The 20221-nt window shown below is 44.8% G+C and overlaps 1 protein-coding gene across 1 annotated transcript in view; it reads left to right on the top strand.

Moving 5' to 3' along the window:
- HEATR4 (HEAT repeat containing 4) overlaps positions 1-20221 on the top strand; it is a 41231-nt gene that overhangs the window by 7621 nt on the left and 13389 nt on the right. Inside the window, exons 4-13 of the mRNA XM_060175528.1 lie at positions 787-990; positions 4525-4668; positions 6924-7106; positions 8428-8588; positions 10339-10443; positions 11923-12041; positions 13069-13249; positions 13788-13857; positions 16476-16665; positions 18712-18790. Coding sequence (XP_060031511.1) covers positions 787-990; positions 4525-4668; positions 6924-7106; positions 8428-8588; positions 10339-10443; positions 11923-12041; positions 13069-13249; positions 13788-13857; positions 16476-16665; positions 18712-18790 — 1436 coding nt within the window. The remainder of the gene's footprint in view (positions 1-786; positions 991-4524; positions 4669-6923; positions 7107-8427; positions 8589-10338; positions 10444-11922; positions 12042-13068; positions 13250-13787; positions 13858-16475; positions 16666-18711; positions 18791-20221) is intronic.

Raw genomic sequence — 20221 nt, forward strand, 5'->3', positions numbered from 1 at the left:
TAGGACAGAGAGAAATAGAGAGAGGAGGGGAAGACGGAGAGGGAGAGAGAAAGGCAGACACCTGCAGACCTGCTTCACCGCCTGTGAAGCGACTCCCTTGCAGGTGGGGAGCCGGAGTCTCAAACTGGAATCCTTACTCTGGTCCTTGGCTTTGCGCCACGTGTGCTTAACCCGCTGCACTACACCCGACTCCCATTTTTTTTTAAAGAATTTGTTTGTTTATTTATTTATTTATGAGACAGATAGGAGGAAAGAGAGAAAGAACCAGACATCACTCTGGTACATGTGCTGCCGGGGGTTGAACTCAGGACCTCATGCTTGAGAGTCTAGTGCCTTAGCCACTGTGCCACCTCCCAGAACACATGGCCAATTACATTCTACTTTTAAAATTTTATTTATTTTAATGAGTGTGTGCACATTCTACTTTCAATCATAATATATCAAATATTTAATTATATAAATAAATATATATAATATATATTTATGTTGCATATAAACGTACTTGTATTCCTAAATATTTATTAAGCTTATAAAAGTATTTTTATATATTTCAACAGTGCCCCCCACCCACCCACACACACACAAAACGTCTCTCTTGCTACCATGGCTTTACCATATTCTCTGGGCTTTTTGTAATTCCCCCGGACTTACACAGTCCCCTGCATATTCACGAGTTTGCTCTGGAGAGTTTTGTTTGGTGCGGATGTTAGGAATAGGACACGATCCCAGCTGGGAAGGCAGTGTCTACAGCAGTGGGATGAGACCTCACCCTGTCATGCTGCATAGCTTATAGGCGTGTGAAAGGAGCCCTGCGCTGGACCGGTTTGCCTGTCCCAGCCAAGGACCTGCTTCTGCAGGTGGATGAGGGGGACAAACCCACGAAGACCAGGAGAATGAAGAAGCAGGTCCACTCACTGGAGGAGAATGTGTCCTGGGAGGTTGTAGTCCTACGGAAGATGCTGCAGGAATGGAAGACTGCCTGGGCTCTGAGTGAGTGAACTGGGGTGTCATTATTTTTGTGCTTGAGTGAGCTTTACTCTAAAAAATTTGTAGAAACTTACTACACTGAAAACTCTTCACACTCAGGGTCTCTTACTGACTGCGGAAACTATGAAACTCAGTAAATGATATACAAGGGACAGACAAAATATGATGCCCAAGCAATGGAAAAGAAAAACATTCCTTGCAGGCCGGGCTGTAGCACACCCAGTTAAACGCACAGAGTACTAAGCACAAGGACCCGTGCAAGGATCCAGGTTTGAGCCCCAGCTCCCCAGCTACAGGGGGGACATTTCACAAGCATTAAGGCAGATCTGCAGGTGTCTTTTTTTCTCCTTCTCTACTTCTCCCTCCTCTCTCAATTTCTCTCTATATTATCCAATAAAAATAGAAAAAGTGGCCACTAGGAGCAGTGGATTTGTAGTACTGACAACAAATTCCAACACAGCCTGGAGGCATTAAAAAATAAAAAGAAGGGAGTCGGGCGGTAGCGCAACAGGTGAAGCAGGGATGGCGCAAAGTGCAAGGATCCCAGTTCGAGCTCCCAACTCCCCACCTGCAGGGGAGTCGCTTCACAGGCAGTGAAGCAGGTCTGCCGGTGTCTCTCTTTCTCTCTCCCTCTCTGTCTCCCCCTCCTCTCTGTAATGCCCAGAGGTTCGAGTCCCAATCTCATGCAAAGAAGACCAAAATCACATGCAAAAGCAAGAGCCTTTATTAGCAAGCTTAAGCTTGGGCTGCCGACACCCTTCCACACAAGGGGAGAGTCTGCGACCCGATCATTTTTCATCCCACCTTTTTATAGTTAGCACGGGGTGGGTACAGGTGGAAATATTTATGCAGAACAAGGAGCAGTTGGTTTCGGGTTAACGGCTGTTCTTATTTACCTCTTCACTCTCTCCAATTATCTCTGTCCTGTCCAACAACAACGGCATCAATAACAACAACAGTAATAACTATAACAATAAAACAGTACGGACGACAAAAGGAAATAAATATTTTTTTAAATTAATTAATTAATTAATTAAAAGAAAAAGAAAAGTTGATCTGGTGTACCTAGGAAGAGTCACATTTGCTGTGATCACCATCAAGCTCTTTTGACCATCCAAAACAGCTTTTTGCTTTCTAAACCATCTTCTTCTAGCGTTTGCCCTTCTTCCGTAGCCAGTCAGCAGCGTCAGGTGGAGCCTGATGTCAAGTTTCGAGACCTCCTTTGAATCTGGAGAGGTGGCAGTCGTTGACTATGTGGGTCATAGTCTGTCTGGAGCCGCAGGGGCAGTTCGGGTCATCTCTGGCTCCCCAGCGATGGAACATAGCGGCGCACCGGCCATGGCCTGTTCGATAGCGATTGAGGAGGGCCCGATCATAACGTGCTAGGTCAGAGCCGGGTTGACGCTCGCAGGGGTCTGTGATGAGGTGTTTGTTCTTGACCTCAGCTGACTGCCAACTCTGTTTCCAAGAGTCTGGAACAGAGAAGTTCAGTGTAGGCGTAGGGGACCAGATTGGGTGACGAGACGTCAAGCGTTGGACAGGGTGGGCGAAGGTCTCCGCGTATATTGGCAGGTCCTGTCGAGCGTAGACGTGGGAAATGAACTTAGATGATGCCGCATCCCGACGAATATCTGGCGGGGCGATGTTGCTAAGAACTGGCAGCCATGGAACCGGGGTGGAACGGATGGTTCCAGAAATTATCCTCATGGAGGAATATAATTTGGAATCGACCAAGTGGACATGGGGGCTACGGAACCATCCTGGGCACAGTGTTCTGCAGTGGAATAGCATAATGCCAGAGATGATGATCGTAGTGTGGAAGCGCTCGCGCCCCATGAGGAGCTGGCCAGTCTTGCAATGATGTGATTCCTCGCGCCCACCTTTGCTGCAGTTTTTATGAGATGTTCGTGAAATGACAGAGTGTGATCGAGAGTAACGCCAAGCTAGACTGGCTGGGCTTCATGCCGGATTCTCCTATCGCCAAGCTGCACATTAAGCTCACGTGAGGCCAAGGCATGGTGTAGATGGAAAACAGATGATACCGTTTTTGCAGTGCTAGGGATTAGTCGCCATTTTTTACAGTAATCAGATATCAGAGACATGTCTTTCGTGAGTGCTTCCTCGAGGATGTCGAACTTGGATGCCTGAGTTGCACAGCAGATGTCATCGGCGTAGATGAACTTCCTTGAAGAGGTTTCTGGGAGGTCATTGATGTAAATATTAAATAGCGTAGGAGCCAGAACAGAGCCCTGGGGGAGGCCACTTGAGACAGGTCTCCATCTGCTAGACTTGTCAGTCACCCAGATGCACCCGGAATCTTCTGTTTTGGAGAAGAAACGATATAGTGTTGGCCACCCATGGAGGCAGGCATCTTGAGATCTTGACTAGGAGACCACGGTGCCAGACCGTGTCACAGGCTGCTGTGAGATCAACAAAGACAGCACCCGTCTTTAAATTCTTCTGGAATCCATTTTCAATGTAAGTTGAGAGGGCCAGGGCTTGTTCGCAGGTAGATCTTCCTGGGCGGAAACCAGCTTGGGCGGGTGATAGGAATTTCTCTGTAAGATGAGAAATACGTGACAGAAGCAGCCTCTCAAGGAGTTTGTCACACACGGAGAGGAGAGAAATTCGTCTATAGCTGGCGGCCAGTGTTGGGTCTTTCTTTGGTTTCAAAACATGCTATTTCTAAACCATGAACTTAAGCAACTCTGCAGGGATAGACAGCATAATGGTTATGCAGAGACTCTCATGCCTGAGGCTCCAAAGTCCCAGGTTCAATCCCCTGCACCACCATAAGCCAGAACTGAGCAGTGCTCTGGTAAAATAAATAATTAAAAAATAAAGAAACTGATATCTCACTACTTTATTTTTGGTTAGTGCATTAGTGATTTAATAATGCATTGCTTTTTTTTAAATTAACCAGAATCATGCTCAGCTCTTGTATGATGGTCCTGGGGATTAAGGCTGGGACTGGAGCCTCAGAGACTAAAGGTTTTTCGCATAACCATTATGTTATCTCCCCAGCCCCTCACTTAATTCTTTCTTTCTATCTTTCTTCCTTTCTCTCTTCCTTCTTTGCTTTCTTTTCTTTCTTTCTTTCTTTCTTTCTTTCTTTCTTTCTTTCTTTCTTTCTTTTTTTTGCCTCCAGGGTTATTGTTGGAGCTCGGTGCCTGCACTACCTACGGATCCACTGCTCCTGGAGGCCAACTTTTCCCTTCTGTTGCCCTTGTTTATCGTTGTTGTTGTTATTATTATGGTTGTTGTCATATAGGACAGAGAGAAATCGAGAGAGGAGGGGAAGACAGAGAGGGGGAGAGAGAGACACCTGCAGACCTGCTTCACTGCCTGTGAAGCAACCCCCCCTATAATTGGAGAGCTGGGGGCTCGAACCCAGATCCTTACGATGGTCCTTGCAATTCACACCATGCGCCTAACCCGCTGCGCTACCACCCAACTCCTGAGAAGGGGATTTCTTGTTACCTGCCTGTAGCACAGCTGTTACACAGATTCTCCTCTTGTGTTTTTTTCTCTTTGCAGTTATTGAGTGGCACCATGAGACGATAGAGGGCCTGCTGCGGAGTTTGGTGGGCATACATGATGACATTCGGATCCAAGCCATCGTCACATGTGCCACAGCTGCCTTAGAACGACCCCGAGTTACCATCAGCCAGGGAAGCTCAGGTGAGAGCGCCAGAACAGCACTGCTTGAAAATACAGGCGCCGCCTGGGGGCCGGGCGGTGGCGCGCCTGTTTAAGCGCACATAGTATGATGCTCAAGGACCCATGCGAGGACTCGGGTTCAGGCCCCCCCCCACCCTCAGTGGGAAGAAACCTCACAAGCAGTGAAGCAGACCTACAGGCTTCTCTCTTCCCCCTCCTCTCTCAATTTCTCTCTGTCCTACGCAATGAAATGGAAAAAATCACCCCCAGAAGCAGTGTAGTGCCAGCATGGAGCCCCAGAGATAACCCTGGAGGCAAAAGGGGAAGAAACGTGAGCAACTCATGGAGACACAGCATATCTGAACTGGTGGGAACTTTGAATCTTCTCTATGGTCATTTGCCAGGGCAGAAACCAGGATTGAGAGACTGGCCAGAATGTATACAGCTTATCAGCAACAGAGAAGTGATTAACTTTTTTTTTTTTTGGTGTTTTCTGTACTACATTTCATCACTTTTAGTGTTGCACCAGGAGAATGGAGCCAAGGATTCACACATGTGCAATACCAGTGAGCAACCTTCCTGGTCTCATTTCTCATTTTTCTTCTCTCTCTGTTTTTGATCATCAGTGGGTTTTCAGCAGCTGACTTTTTCAGATAGAAAAACAGCAGCAAAGACAGAGCACTTCCTTCAGTGTGTTGGAGGCCAGACTTCAATTTGGGTTGTACACATAACTCTTGGGCTTGTGGGGACACACACCAAAGTGCCACTGCACCATGCCAACTTCACCTGTCCTTAGCGCTCCCTTGTGGCTCCAGGGCTCCATATACAGAAGGCACGCATTCGGGAGTTGGGCGGTGGCGCAGTGGATTAAGCACACATAGTGCAAAGCGCAGGACTGGCTTAAGAATCCTGGTTCAAGCCCCCAGCTCCCCACCTGCAGGGGAGTCACTTCACAGGCAGTTAAACAGGTCTGCAGGTGTCTATCTTTCTCTCCCCCTCTCTGTATTCCCCTCCTCTCTCCATTTCTCTCTGTTCTATCAAACAACTCCCTCCCCCCTCTCTCTTTTAATATTTATTTACTAGAGACACAAATTAAGAGGAGAGGGGAAGACAGAGAGAAAAAGAGACAAAGACACCTGCAGCCTTGCTTCACCACTCATGAAGCTTTTCCTCTGAGGCAGGGACCAGGGGCTTGAACCTGAGTCCTTGTGCACTGTAACACTTGTACTCAACCAGGCACCACACTGCCTGTCGCTTTCTCTGCCTCTCTATACCCTTTTCCTCTCAATTTATCTCTGTTCTATAAAATTGAATTGAATTAAATTAATTATATTAAATTAAATTAAATATATATCAAATTTCTTTAAAAAATATAAATGTTTAGTTATACTTACAAATTTTTAGACTGAGTAGGAGAGAGGGAAGTGAGCTGTCAGTCCAGAGGCTATCTTCTGTGTAGGGAGAACAGGTCACCATTCCGGGCTCTCTTTTTTGTTTTTTTACCCCACTGTGGCAGGTAATAGTGTGGACCACTGGGCTGTAGCTCAGTGCTAGGCTCTTGTGGGCCTTGGAATAATACCTGCCATGCTTATTTCAATGCAAGTTGGGAGACTGAATGAGATAATCAATTAAAAGGCACCATATAGGGAGTCGGCTGGTAGCGCAGCGGGTTAAGCGCAGGTGGCACAGAGAGCAAGGACTGGTGTAAGGATCCCTGTTCGAGCCTCCGGCTCCCCACAGGCAGTGAAGCAGGTCTGCAGGTGTCTGTCTTTCTCTCCCCCTCTGTCTTCCCCTTCTCTCTCCATTTCTCTCTGTCCTATCCAACAACAACGACAACAATAATAACTACAACAATAAAACAACAAGGGCAACAAAAGAAAATAAATAATAAATATATTTTTTAAAAGACACCGTATAAGTGGCAAAACACTACTAAATTAATCATTAATAATTATTAATCATTAACAATACAAGAACATGCTGGCCTTTATCATGAAGGCTAACGGCAAAGGTCACAACAACCTGGCTGGAAACATTCTTTTTTGACATGAATGTCATCCTTTGGAGGCCAGATAGTGAGCGACTGGAGACTGGCACACCCAGAACAGGAGTGAGTGTAATGCCCAGTCGGTTGCAGCGGCTCATCTGGCCTCTAGACTGAGCAGTGAGCTCTGAGGCTGGGATGGCCACCTGGTGGCTGTGGAAGGAAGCTGTGTTTCAGAGGGAAACACAGGGTTGGGCTTGGTCGTCTTAACCTGGCTGTCTTGTGATTACAGACGAGGAGGATGCCATGATAACCCCATCGATTCAGGATTTACCAGAAGTTCTGCAGCCCGCTCTGGAGGCTGCTCTTTGTGACAAGAATAACAATGTGCGGATGGCCGCAGCTATATGCCAGTATGTTGTACAATCACACAACCCCCTCGCCCGGGAGATCTTGCACACTGCCCTTTTGAAGGGTGAGTGGCTCTCTTGCACTGTTGTTGTTTTTTTTTTTCTTCCAGGGTTATCACTGGGGCTCGGTGCCTACACTATGAATCCACTGCTTCTGGAGGCCATTTTTTTCTCTTTTGTTGCCCTTGTTGTTTATCATTGCTGTTGTTAGTATTGTTGTTGTTATTGCTGCTGCTGTTGTTGGATAGGACGGAGAGAAATGGAGAGAGGAGGGGAAGACAGAGGGTGAGAGAAAGACAGACACCTGCAGACCTGCTTCACCATTTGTAAAGCGACTCCCCTACATGTGGGGAGCCGGGGGCTCGAGCCGAGATCTTTATGCCTTATGCAGGTCCTTGTGCCTTGTGCCGTCTGTGCTTAACCCTGTGCACTATCACCCGCCCCCCCCACCTTTTTAAAAAATAATTTATTTGTTGGCCCAGGCAGTAGCACACTCGGTAGACCATTAAGGGTCACCGAGCACGAAGACTGAGCTCAATCCCGGCAGCATGTGCGCCAGAGTGATGTCTGGTTCTTTCTCTCCGCCTAGCCTTCTCATTAACAAATAAAATATTGGGGTCGGGCAGTAGCGCAGTGGGTTAAGCATACGTGGAGCAAAGCGCAAGGACTGGCGCAAGGATCCTGGTTCGAGCCCCCGGCTCCCCACCTGCAAGGGAGTCGCTTCACAGACGGTGAAACAGGTCTGCAGGTGTCTGTCTTTCTCTCCCCCTCTCTGTCTTCCCCTCCTCTCTACATTTCTCTCTGTCCTATCCAACAACAACGACATCAATGACAATGATAATAATAACCACAACAATGGTAAAAGAACCAGGGTAACAAAAGGGAAAAAATGGCCTCCAGGAGCAGTGGATTCATGGTGTAGGTATTGAGCCCTGGCAATAACCTTGGAGGCAATAAATAAATAAATAAAATATTAAAAAGAGAGAGGGGAGAAAGAGAGAGAGAGAGAGAGACCTGTGATACTGCTTCACCACTTGCAAAACTTTCACCCCTGCAAGTGGGGACTGGGGGCTTGAACCTGGGTCCTCAAACATTGTAACATGTGTGCTCAACTAGGTGCTCCACCACCCACCACCCACTCCCCCTTTATGTCTTTATCTGAAACAGTCATCCTGAAGCACTGAAGACCCAGTGATGGCAACAACAATAACATTAGTCTATATTTAAAACCTCGAGACAATCATTTAAATGTGGTCTAGATGTGAGACTGAACTTTTACACTGAGTAGGATACAGGGAAGAGGGATATCAGATGCTTGGGTATCATCTGTGTAGGGAGAACAGGTCACCGTTCTGGACTTGTGTTTTTTTCACCCCACTGTGACAGGTAATAGTGTGGACAGCTGGGCTGCCGCTCAGTGTTTGGCTCTGGAAGGTGCTACCACTTACCCAGTGATCAAGAGGATCCTCCGTCAGCTGTTTAGCAAGAGGAACGAGGACACTGAGAAGCAGTCTTGTATGCTCCTGCGCCACCTCAGCAGGAAGACAGTATGTGTTCATTATGACAGCGTCAAGGAAAAACAAGCTTGGAGTCTTTGAGATCAGTGCATATAAAAAAAAAAAATGAGGGCTGGGAGACAGCATAATGGTTATGCAAAAACTTTCATGCTTGAGGCTCTGAGGTGCCAGCTTCAATCCCCAGCACCATCATAAGCCAGAACTGAGCAGAGCCCTGGCCTGTCTTTAGCTCTGTCTCTTTCTGTCTCTCTTTCATTAAAAACAAAAACAAGCAAACAAACAAAAAACGCAGTCATTTGGGTAGGGTGATATCAAGCATAGGTAAATCTAGACTCAAAATGGGTGAGCTGGTTTGTAAAGTGGATTGTGGGGCCGGACAGCGGTGGGTGCACCTGGTTAAGTGCACTTTACCATGCACAAGGACCCAGGTTCAAGCCCCCAGTCCCTACCTGTAGGGAGAAAACTTCACAAGCAGTGAAGCAGGTCTGCAGGTATCTCTCTGCTTCTCTCTCTTTCCCCCTCCCCTCTCAATTCTTCTCCATCCTATTAAATTAGTTTTAAAAGGTCTTTACAAGTGGGTTGCATGTGAGTTTGTTTGTTTGTTTGTTTGTTTTGTTTTGTACCAAGGGTTAAACCCAGGGCTTCACACACATGAAGCACTTGCTTCATTATTAAGCTATATCCCTAGAGAGAGAGGCCTTCTTGTCTTTTTAGCTGAGTATGGAAAAAAGTTATAATGTGATGAAACTGCTTCTGCTAGAATTTTACCACTGAAAACTGCACAGGCCTACAGTGGTGTTTACCTTCAGTAGAAGTATGAAAGTTGAGGCATAGACAAATCATTTCTGGGATAGAGAAGGTTCTAGGCAGTGGCACACCTGGTTAAGTGCACACATATACAATGCTAAAGGAGGCAGGTTCAAGCCCCTGGTACCCACCTGCATGGGGAATGTTTCACGAATGGTAAAACAGTGCTATAGGTGTCTTTCTGTCTCTCTCACTCTCTATCTCCTCCCCCCCCCCAACTTCTCTGTCTATATCCAATAATATAAATAAATAAATGAATAAACAAGAGAGAGGAGGTTCCAGGAACTTTCTTTGCTTTGTTTGTTTGTTTGTTTTACAACATTTATCAGGAGATGGGGGGGTGGAGTAGAAGTGTGGAAGAGAGGGAACCAGAGCTTCATTCTGGCACATGGAATGTTAGAGATCAACTTGGGACCCCACATGCGAGTTCAGTACATCATTCACTGGGCCCCTTCCCCTTCCCCACATGCGAGTTCAGTACATCATTCACTGGGCCCCTTCCCCTTCCCCACATGCGAGTTCAGTACATCATTCACTGGGCCCCTTCCCCTTCCCCACATGCGAGTTCAGTACATCATTCACTGGGCCCCTTCCCCTTCCCCACATGCGAGTTCAGTACATCATTCACTGGGCCCCTTCCCCTTCCCCACATGTGAGTTCAGTACATCATTCACTGGGCCCCTTACTCACCTTTTGTTTGCTCAGTTACCTAAAGAAACATCCCAATTCTCCACTCTTATTATTATTAAGCTAGTATTTTGTTCCCTGATTTATGAGCCCATAAATCAGTTGGCTCTGATGGAATAGTGTCTAGGTCTGGCAACCCCGCTGTCTGCTAGACATAGGCATTTGTGCACTGTGAAACTAACCTGGATGTCATGTTAGGTGTAACCCCTTTGAGGTGCCTGTGTTACTAAAAACAATCATGAAATCATGAAGTTCCATACATCACATGGAAATCCCACTTACTCAGACCCTGATAAAGACCATGCTTGCTGTGGAGTTGAACAGCCGCCAGTGGAAGGACAGGATTATGGCTTGCCGGGCTCTCTCCTGGATTAATGCAAGTGTCAGTTTGGTAAGCTTTCTTGTTCTGTTTCCAAAACTAAATGTCTAAACAAAGCTGGGATTTTAAAATTTTTATTTATTTACTTATTTATTTGCTGCTATCTAAAACAACGGCATTCTTACCTAAAAGACCTCTGTCCCCACCCTGCTACCTCTTACTCCTGATAACAGAGCACTGAAGCTTCTTCCCCCATTGCAGTGGGGGCTGGGATGAGCACATAACAAAGCAGGCACCCTCCCAAGTGAGCTGTCTTTCTGGTCCCAAGTGGGATTTTTTTTTTCTTTTTTGCCTCCATGGTTATCACAGGGGCTCAGTGCTGGCACTATGAATCCACTGCTCCTGATGGCCATTTTTTCCTCTTCCCCCTCCTTCCATTTTATTCTATAGGACAGAGAGAAATTGAGGAGGGGGTATAGAGAGGAAGATAGATACCTGAAGACTTGATTCACCACTTGTGAAGAGTTCCTGCTGCAGGTGGGAAGCAGGGGCTTGAACCCAGATCCTTGCTCTGGTCCTTGTGCATAGTACTCTGTGCCTTTAATTGTGTGCACCATTGCCCAGCCTCCTCCCCCACCCCTGCTTTTTTTTTTTTTTTTTAACTTTTCAGAGACTAGAACACTGCCCAACTCTGACATATGACAGTGCTGTGGATTTAACCTAAGGACCAGCAGGGCATGCAAGTCCCCTGTGCTATCTCCCACACTCTCAATTCAGACTTTACCTTTCTCCCTAGGTGCCACTGTATTTTTTTTTCTTTACTGGGGGTGGGGGGGTTAGTGGTTTACAGCCAACAGTAAAATACAGTAGTTTGTTTTACATACATGATGTTTCGCAGTTTTCCACATAGCAATTCAACCCCCACTAGGTCCTCCTCTGCCATCATGTTTTAGGATCGGAAACCTCCCCCCACCTCAGAGTCTTTTACTTTGGTGCAATACACCAAACCCAGTCCAAGTTCTGCTCTTTTCTCTTATTTTTCAATTTTTTAATTAGTGATTTAATAATAGTCGGCAATGGGGGACAGAAGGGTACAATTCATACAGTTTCCACCACCAGAGTTCCGTATCCCATTCCCCCTCCATTGGGAACTTCCCTATTTCTCTATCCCTCTGGGAATATGGACCAAAGATCACTATGGGGTGCAGAAGTTCAGAGGTCTGGCTTCTATAGTCACTTCTCCGCTAGACATGGGTGTTAACAGGTCGATCCATACCCCCAACCTTTCCCTAGTGGGGTGTGCTACTGTAGCTTTTCCTTCTACACTGCACACCTCCAGAATGGCCCGTGAGAAGTAAGCACTGTTTATTCTTTGCATATGCTGGAGAGACACGCACTCTCCCTCTAATCATGTTTGTCTCTATCTGGGATTAAAAGGAAAAAAAAGTTACTGTGGTTCAACACAAAAATGCAGGTTCTGATTGAGTCGTCCTGGGGTGAGACTTTGCACATTCAGTAAGTGGTAGACAGTAAATCTACCTACTTATATAGGATATGAAGCATAAGCTGGTTGAGCTGATGTGGAGTGACTGGAATAAGGATGTGAGACAAGCAGCTGCTCAAACCCTGGGGAAAATGAACCTTGGGAAGGAGGTGCATGACATAATCAGGTAAGAACTAGGCAGCATGAAGAGAGGAACTTTTCCACTTGTGAAAGTGTTCAGGGAAACTAAAAACACATATGACGGTTAGGTGGGAAATTAAAAACACATATGACGGTGAGGTGGAAAACTAAAAACACATTACGGTGAGGTGGGAAACTAAAAACACATTACGGTGAGGTGGGAAACTAAAAACACATATGACTGTGAGCTACAAGTGTCCAGGGGACCTGGAATCTGGTCAGCCAGCATTTGTTAAACTGCTCTTATTTTTTTTTATTTTGTTTTATCTTTATTTATTTACTGGATAGACAACCAGAAATCAAGAGGGTGATAAAAGGAGAGAGACAGAGAGACACCTGCAACATTGCTTCACCACTTGCAAAGGTTTCCCCCTGCAGATGGGGACTAGGGGCTCAAACCTGGGTCCTTGCACATTGTAATGTGTCCTCAACCAGGTGCACCACCACCCAGGCCCTTTAAGCCGTTCACTATGTTTCTTACCAAAATCCCGCTGCAAAATATTTCAAAATAAAATGAAAAGTTTACACTTCCTACAAACACTAACAATGTGGCTAAGAATTATTAGTTGTGAAGTAGTTTTGGATATTGGAGGGATTTCAAAAGTCTGACGTGATTCTGACTATACAGGAAAGACAGACACACACACACACTATGGTCAAGTTTCATAAAGATAAATCAGAATATCTAGGGAAGATAGTCCAGGCTAGGGGTCACATATAGAAATGAGCATGGCCCACGAGGGAAGTGGAGATTCGTAACAAGAGGCGCACGAGTTTCCCTTCTTCATTCATCATAGTTTAGTGCCTCGCTCATATATGTGAGATAATTGGCATTCATGAGATCTCTACCCAGTGAAACTCTCCTCAGTGAGCACTACAGCTGACTAGCAAAGGGTGGAGGTAGATAATGGAGAGCAGAAGTTGGACTGTATTCTGGGAAACACGTCTGGCAGAGGGGATATGGGAGAAACCAAAAGTTTATGAAGGGAACGCAAAACACCTGTGGTTTACAGAATGAAGCTGGGCCAAGGAAATTCCCAGGAGCGTGTGGAAGCCCTCACCCTGATTGGTGAGCTGAAGCTCATGACTGCCAAGCTTCTCCCAAACTTCCTGAACTGCTTCTCTGATAACTTCACGGCAGTTCGGCAGGCAGCCTGCGTGGCAGCAGGTGCCCTGCAGATCTGTGACAAGATGGTGAGTTAAGGAAGACATTCCTGTCTTACCTGGTGAACCCAAGAGGGCAGTACCTTCAGTTTCACTTATTCATCATTCTTTGGAGACACATACTGAGAGATGAGAACCAGGGAGGTAAGAGGGCATACAAGTGTCATCAGTCAAGGCCGCCCACACTGCACTCGAGAGCACATTCCTGAATCCTGAACCTCACTTCAGTCAGCTAGTTTCTCACTGCATGAGTAAGATGGGGCTTTAGAATCCGCTCCAATGAGTCAAGTTATAACCCCCCACTTATAACTTGGGCTCCAGTAAGCTATAAGGCTGTGTTAGATTTATGGCTCTATAAACTGAGCAATCAGTCTACAAATGAGAAAATTCAGTCAACATGCTATGTCTGTAGGCTAATATTTTAGACTTCAGTTTATTCATCAACAAATTGATGGGTCACTTTCCATTTAAAGCACATTTTGGACACAAGAGCAGTCCCATCCTATCTTTGGTTCATTTTGGCGCTGGACATCTATCTCCCTTCAACACTGCCTTTTATCTATCCCAGGTCACTGAATGCCTTCTGAATCTGCTACAGAAAGATCCATCCTGGAAAATCAAGGCCTTTGCCATTCGAGGTATAATACTTTCCCTTTTACTAGTTTAACTGATCCCTAAAATCTCTCCAGGAATGGGGTGGAGTGTAGCGGGATGGCCGTAACTCCTTGTTCCTTGTCTGGGAAATTAAGTTATTTTCTCCTTCTCCTCCTCCTTTTACTCCTCCTCCTTATTCTAAGATTTATTTTTAGGGGCCGGGCAGTAATGCATCGGGTTAAGCGCACATGATGCAAAGCGCAAGGACTAGTGTCAGAATCTTGGTTCAAGCCCATGAATCCCCACCTGCATGGAGGTCACTTGACAGGCGGTGAAGCAGGTCTGCAGGTGCCTATCTTTCTCTCTCCCTCTCTATCTTCCCCTCATGATTTCTCTCTGTCCTATCCAACAACAACAAAAAAACCCCAGCAATAACATTAACAATAATAACAATAACAAGGGCAACAAAAATGAGAAAAAACAATGGATTCATAGTCCAGGCACCAAGCCCCAGCCATAACCCTGGAGGCAAATATATATATATATATATATATATATATATATATATATATATATATATATATGATATATGATATAAGGAGAGAAAAAGAGACCAGTGGGAGTGGGTGATGCACCCTATAAAGCATACATCACCGTGTGTGATGACTAGGGTTCAAGTCCCTGTCCCCCACATGGAGTGGGGAGCTTCATGAATGGTGAAGCAGTGCTGCAGGCCTGCCTCTTTCTCTCTCTCTCTCTCACCCTTTTACCCTCCCTCAACTTCTAAAGAAAAAAAAATGCCACTAGGAGCAGTGGCTTTGACATGTAGGCATTGTGCTCCAGCAACAATACTGGTGGCATGAAAATCCTGTTCTCTGGCAAGTTGAACCCAAGATTATCCTTTTTCTTAATTTTCTTTTTTTAAAGAGGTTTTAGTTATTTATTAATGAGAAAGACAGGAAGAGAGAGAGAAAGAACCAAACATCACTCTGGTACATGTGCTGCCGGGGATTGAACTCAGGACCTCATCTTTGAGAGTCCGATGCTTTATCCACTGTGCCACCTCCCAGACCACTTTTTTCTTAATTTTCAACTAAAGATCCTAAAATCTACATGTCTGCCAAACTTGTTAAGACCAAGTATTTAAAAAAAAAAAAAAAACAAGTGTTAAGACAATTTCTGGCAGTTGCCAACAGAAGTAGGTGTTGAGTTTCAGTTAAGTCTCCACTGTTGTATGTACTGGCTTTATCTAGAGATTGTTTTTTTTTAGATTAATTAATTAATTTTCCCTTTTGTTGCCCTTGTTTTTTTAAAATATTTATTTTATTTATTTATTCCCTTTTGTTGCCCTTGTTATTTTATTGTTGTAGTTATTATTGTTGTTGTCGTCATTGGATTTTTTTTTAATATTTATCTTATTTATTTATTCCCTTTTGTTGCCCTTGTTTTATTGTTGTAGTTATTGTTGTTGTCGTCGTTGTTGGTGCCCTTGTTTTTTATTGTTGTAGTTATTATTGTTGTTGTCATTGATGTCATTATTGTTGGATAGGACAGAGAGAAATGGAGAAAGGAGAAGACAGAGAGGAGAGAAAGATAGACACCTATAGACCTACTTCACCACTTGTGAAGCAACCTCCCTACAGGTGGGGAGCCAGGGGCTCAAACCGGGATCCTTACACCAGTCCTTGCGCTTCACCACGTGCACTTAACCCGCTGAGCTACTGCCCGACTGCCTCTCTGGAGATTTCTACCGTGACTCTAAGCCAGGTCAGGGCTGGCGAAACACCTCACAGGGAGACTGTGCTGCTTTGCCATGTACATGACCCAGATTCAAGTCCAGCCCCCACCACACTGAAGCTTTGTAGTCTCTTTCATTCTCTTTGCCTTCTTGTAGGAACAAACAAAAAAGAACAGCCAGATTCAGAGCTAACACTTATCTAGACTCTGACCTCAAATTCTCTTGGCTTGGGAGGCGGGTCTTTGCCGCTGCTTCTCTTTTCCTGTTCTTGGCAGGTCTCGAGCACAGAAGTACTTTTTTTGCCCATGATCTTGCCTTGGCTACACTGGTCTTCTGAATTAGCTGCTCTCCATCACACCCATCAACATATGTAAGCTAGTGTTTTCTCATATCATAGTGGCCAAGGATGGGATGGAACGCCTACCTCCTATTTCTTTGGAGATGCCCAATACTTAAGCCATCCCCTCAATTTTTCTTTCTTTCTTAGCCAGAGCACTACTCAGACCTAGCTTATGGTGGTACTGAGGCTTGAACCTGGGAGCCAAGAGCCTTGAACAACCTGAAATTGTTTGCATAACCATCATGCTATCTCTCCAATTCCCATCCCTAAAATTTTTTTTTAAATTTTTTAAATTTTATTTATTTATTCCCTTTTGTTGCCCTTGTTGTTTTATTGTTGTAGTTATTATTGTTGTTGTCGTTGTTGGACCATCCCTAAAATTCTAACGAGGATTGTCATCTGAAAAGGAAGGTTCAAAACAGACTAGCATGTGCAATACTTAATTGAGTAGGTGGTTCCCAAAACCTTATTTTTAAAGTATCATTTCTTTCATATTATTATAAGGCCAAATTTGGGGGCTATGATATATATAGCAAACTCAGTCTTAGAGTTTGGTGGTATGTGTTGTTGTCTTATCTCTACAGCTTTGGGACAGATTGGCCAAGTGAGTCCCCGGCTGACGGACCTCTTGCTCTGGGCTATCCACTATGAAGAGGCACCTGGTGTACGATTAGAAGCTTGCCGCACCATCGTGGCCCTTAAACTTCAAGGGGACAGGGTCAGGAAAACCTTCTTGGATGTGCTGCTTCTAGAGAGCCATGAAGCTGTTCTAAAGTAAACATTTAAGCTGTTTCCTGCCACTTCTTTTCATTAGTATCACTGTATTTGTTGGATATAGGCAGAGAAATTGAAAAGTGAGGAGATAGAAAGGGAGACTCCTGCAGACCTGCTTCACCACTCCTGAAGCTTCCCCCCTGCAGATGGGGAGTAGGGGCTCAAACCTGGATCCTCGCGCTAGTCCTTGTGCATATGTAGCACTGTGCGCACTTAACCGGGTGCACTACTGCCCAGCCCCCTTCAATCTCATTTAGACCTGTATTTGTCTCTCCCCCCTCTCAATTTCTCTCTGTACTACCCAGTAAAATGGAAAAAATGGCCACAAGGAGCAATGGATTTGTAATAATGGCACCAAGCCCCAGCAATAAACTTGATGGCAATATATATATATATATATATCGAAAGTCAAGTTGGTTATTTATCCCAGGTGATTTTTTTTCTTTATTTTTAAAAATTTTTTATTATTTATTTTCCCTTTTGTTGCCCTTGTTGATTTGTTGTTGTAGTTATTGTTGTTGTTGATATCACTGTTGTTGGATAGGACAGAGAGAAATGGGGAGAGAAGGGGAAAACAGAGAGGGGAGAGAAAGATAGACACCTGCAGACCTGCTTCACCGCCTGTGAAGTAACTCCCCTACAGGTGGGGAGCCGGGGACTGGAACCGGGATCCTTACACCAGTCCTTGCACTTTGCACCACGTGCACTTAACCCACTGCACTGTCGCCCAACTCCTATCCCAGGTGATTTTAATTTATTCAAGTAACATGTATCAGGTACCTATTAGTAATGAAAATATTTATAAAAGAATAGGGTTTGTAATGTAGCTCAGATATGCATAAACTTTGTTAACTTGTAAACCATGTACATTTAAAATGTACATAATTTTAAACAGATAAAATATGTAAATGTCTTAAATTCATTTTCAAATATTTTTAAATATATGCATTTATTTTGGATAGAGACAGAATCTGAGAGGGGAGATAGAAACACCTGCACTGTTTCTGTTTTACTGCTCGTGAAGCTTTCCCCCTCCAGGTGTGGACCAAGGGCTTGAACTCCAGTCTTTGCTTTTTTTTAATATTTGTTTATTCCCTTTTGTTGCCCTTGTTTTTTATTGGTGTAATTATTACTGTTATTGATGTCATCATTGTTGGACAGGACAGAGAAATGGAGAGAGGAGGGGAAGACGGGGGGGGGGGAGAGAAAGACAGACACCTGCAGACCTGCTTCACTGCCTATGAAGCGACGCTCCTGCAGGTGGGGAGCTGGGGGCTTGAATCCGGATCTTTATGCCAGTCACTGCACTTTGTGCTGAACTCAAGTCTCTGAACAATGTAATATGTGTGAACTCCACCAGCTGCGCCACTGTTTGGCTCAGTTTTATTTTATTTATTTTTGCCACCAGGGTTATTGCTGGGGCTCAGTGCCTGCCCTATGAATCTACAGCTCCATACCGTCATTTCTTTTCCTTGTGTGTATGTGTTCTATTTGATAGAGACAGAAATTGAGAAGGAAGAGGGAGATAGGGAGACACCTGCAGCACTGCTTTATTTCATGTGAAGTCCCCCCCCCTGCAGGTAGGGAGCAGAACCCCAGTCCTTGCGCATGGTAAGGTGTGCACTCAACTATGTGGGCCACTGCCTGGCCCCCTCTCTTATACTCTTAAAATGGGTCCTTTTTCTCTTGTATTAAATAGTAATATATGGGTTTATGAGATAGGCTTAGTACCTATTCTAGAGGTGTTCAATGCATCATCTCAAACTATGTAACATCCTTATAAGTAAGGCGTAATACTATTTTTGCAAATAAGGTTCTGCAAAACCAGTTTAGAATGGAATTTGAGGGCAGGGGTAGATAGCATAATGGTTATGTAAACAGACTTTCATGCCTGAGGCTCCAAAGTCTCAGGTTCAATCCCCTGTACCATCATAAGCCAGAGCTGAGCAGTGCTCTGGTGTAAAAAAAAAAAAAAAAATCAAAAAGATTGGAAGTTGATTCCAAGCCCTCTATTTTCCATCCCTCATGCAATCTCTTATCTTTCAGAGAAATTCACCAAGCAATGAAGATACTCAACTTAGAAAATAAGGGAAACCAAGAAATGCTTCAGGAGATCAATAACAGGGTAAATTTTCAAGAGGAAGTCAAGAGACTCTCAAGAGTATTTCAGACCTTTCTTTTTGTGGTCTGGGAGGTGGTGCAGTAGAAAGTGTGAACTCAAGTGTGAGTAGAAAGTGTGAACTCAAGTGCAAGGACCTGAGTTCAATCCTGGACAGCACATGTACCAGACCTTTCTTCTTAAATTTTGTTTCTTTTCTGACCAGAGCACTACTCAGCTCTGGCTTATGATGGTGCTTGGGATGGGATTTTGGAGCTTCAGGCATGAGTCCTTCTTTCTGTACATAACCATCATGCTAGCTCCCCAGCCCTTCAGCCCTTTCTTCCCTTCAGTATATACACACACTTTCCCCACTACAGGTATACTTTCTACAAGCCCAGACAGATACCATATCATTTGAAAATATGGGAGTTGGGTGGTAGCACAGCGGGTTAAGCGCACATGGCACAAAGCACAAGGACTGGCGTAAGGATCCTGGTTCAAGCCCCCGGCTCCCCACCTGCAGGGGAATCGCTTCACAGGTGGTGAAGCAGGTCTGCAAGTGTCTGTCTTTCTCTCCCCCTGTCTTCCCCTCCTCTCTCCATTTTTCTTTGTCCTATCCTACAATGACAACATCAATAACAACAATAATGAAAAACAACAAGGGCAACAAAAGGGAAGATAAATAAATATTTAAAAAAAGAAAGAAAGAAAATGTAAGACATGTGGTCCAGGAGGTGGCGCAGTGAATAAAAGCACTGGACTCTCAAGCATGAGGTCCCAAGTTCAATCCCAGTAGCACATGGACCAGAGTGATGTCTGGTTCTTTCTCTCTCCTCCTCCTCTTTCTCATTAATAAATAAAAGATTTAATTATATATAAAAACATTGTGGGGACCAGGCAGTGGCAAACTTAGTTAAGTGCACACATCACACTGCACAAGGACCCAGGTTCAAGCCCCTGGCCCGCCCACCTACAGGGGGAAAACTTCAGGAGTGGTAGAGCAGGGAGGGCTGCAGGTGCCTCCCCTTCCCCTCTCAATTTGTCTCCATCCAATAATAAATATATAAAAAAGAAGGGAGTCAGGCGGTAGTGCAGCTGGTTAAGCACAGGTGGCACCAAGTGCAAGGACCAGAGTAAGGATCCAGGTTCCAGCCCCCGGTTCCCCACCTGCAGGGGAGTTGCCTCACAGGTGGTGAAGCAGGTTTGCAGGTGTCTAACTTTCTCTCCCCCTCTGTCTTCCCCTCCTTTCTCCATTTCTCTCGGTCCTATCCAACAACAACGACATCAATAACCACAACAATAACTACAATAATAATAAACAACAAGGGCAACAAAAGGGAAAATATTTTTTAAAAATTATTTTAAAAAAGAAAATATACAACACCTCACAAAGCAGAATTTTAAGTTATACAGTAAATTATTATAATTATTATAGAACATTTCATAATAAATTAT

The sequence above is a fragment of the Erinaceus europaeus genome, chromosome 16, assembly GCF_950295315.1.
Source record: "Erinaceus europaeus chromosome 16, mEriEur2.1, whole genome shotgun sequence".
In the NCBI taxonomy this organism is placed as follows: domain Eukaryota; kingdom Metazoa; phylum Chordata; class Mammalia; order Eulipotyphla; family Erinaceidae; genus Erinaceus; species Erinaceus europaeus.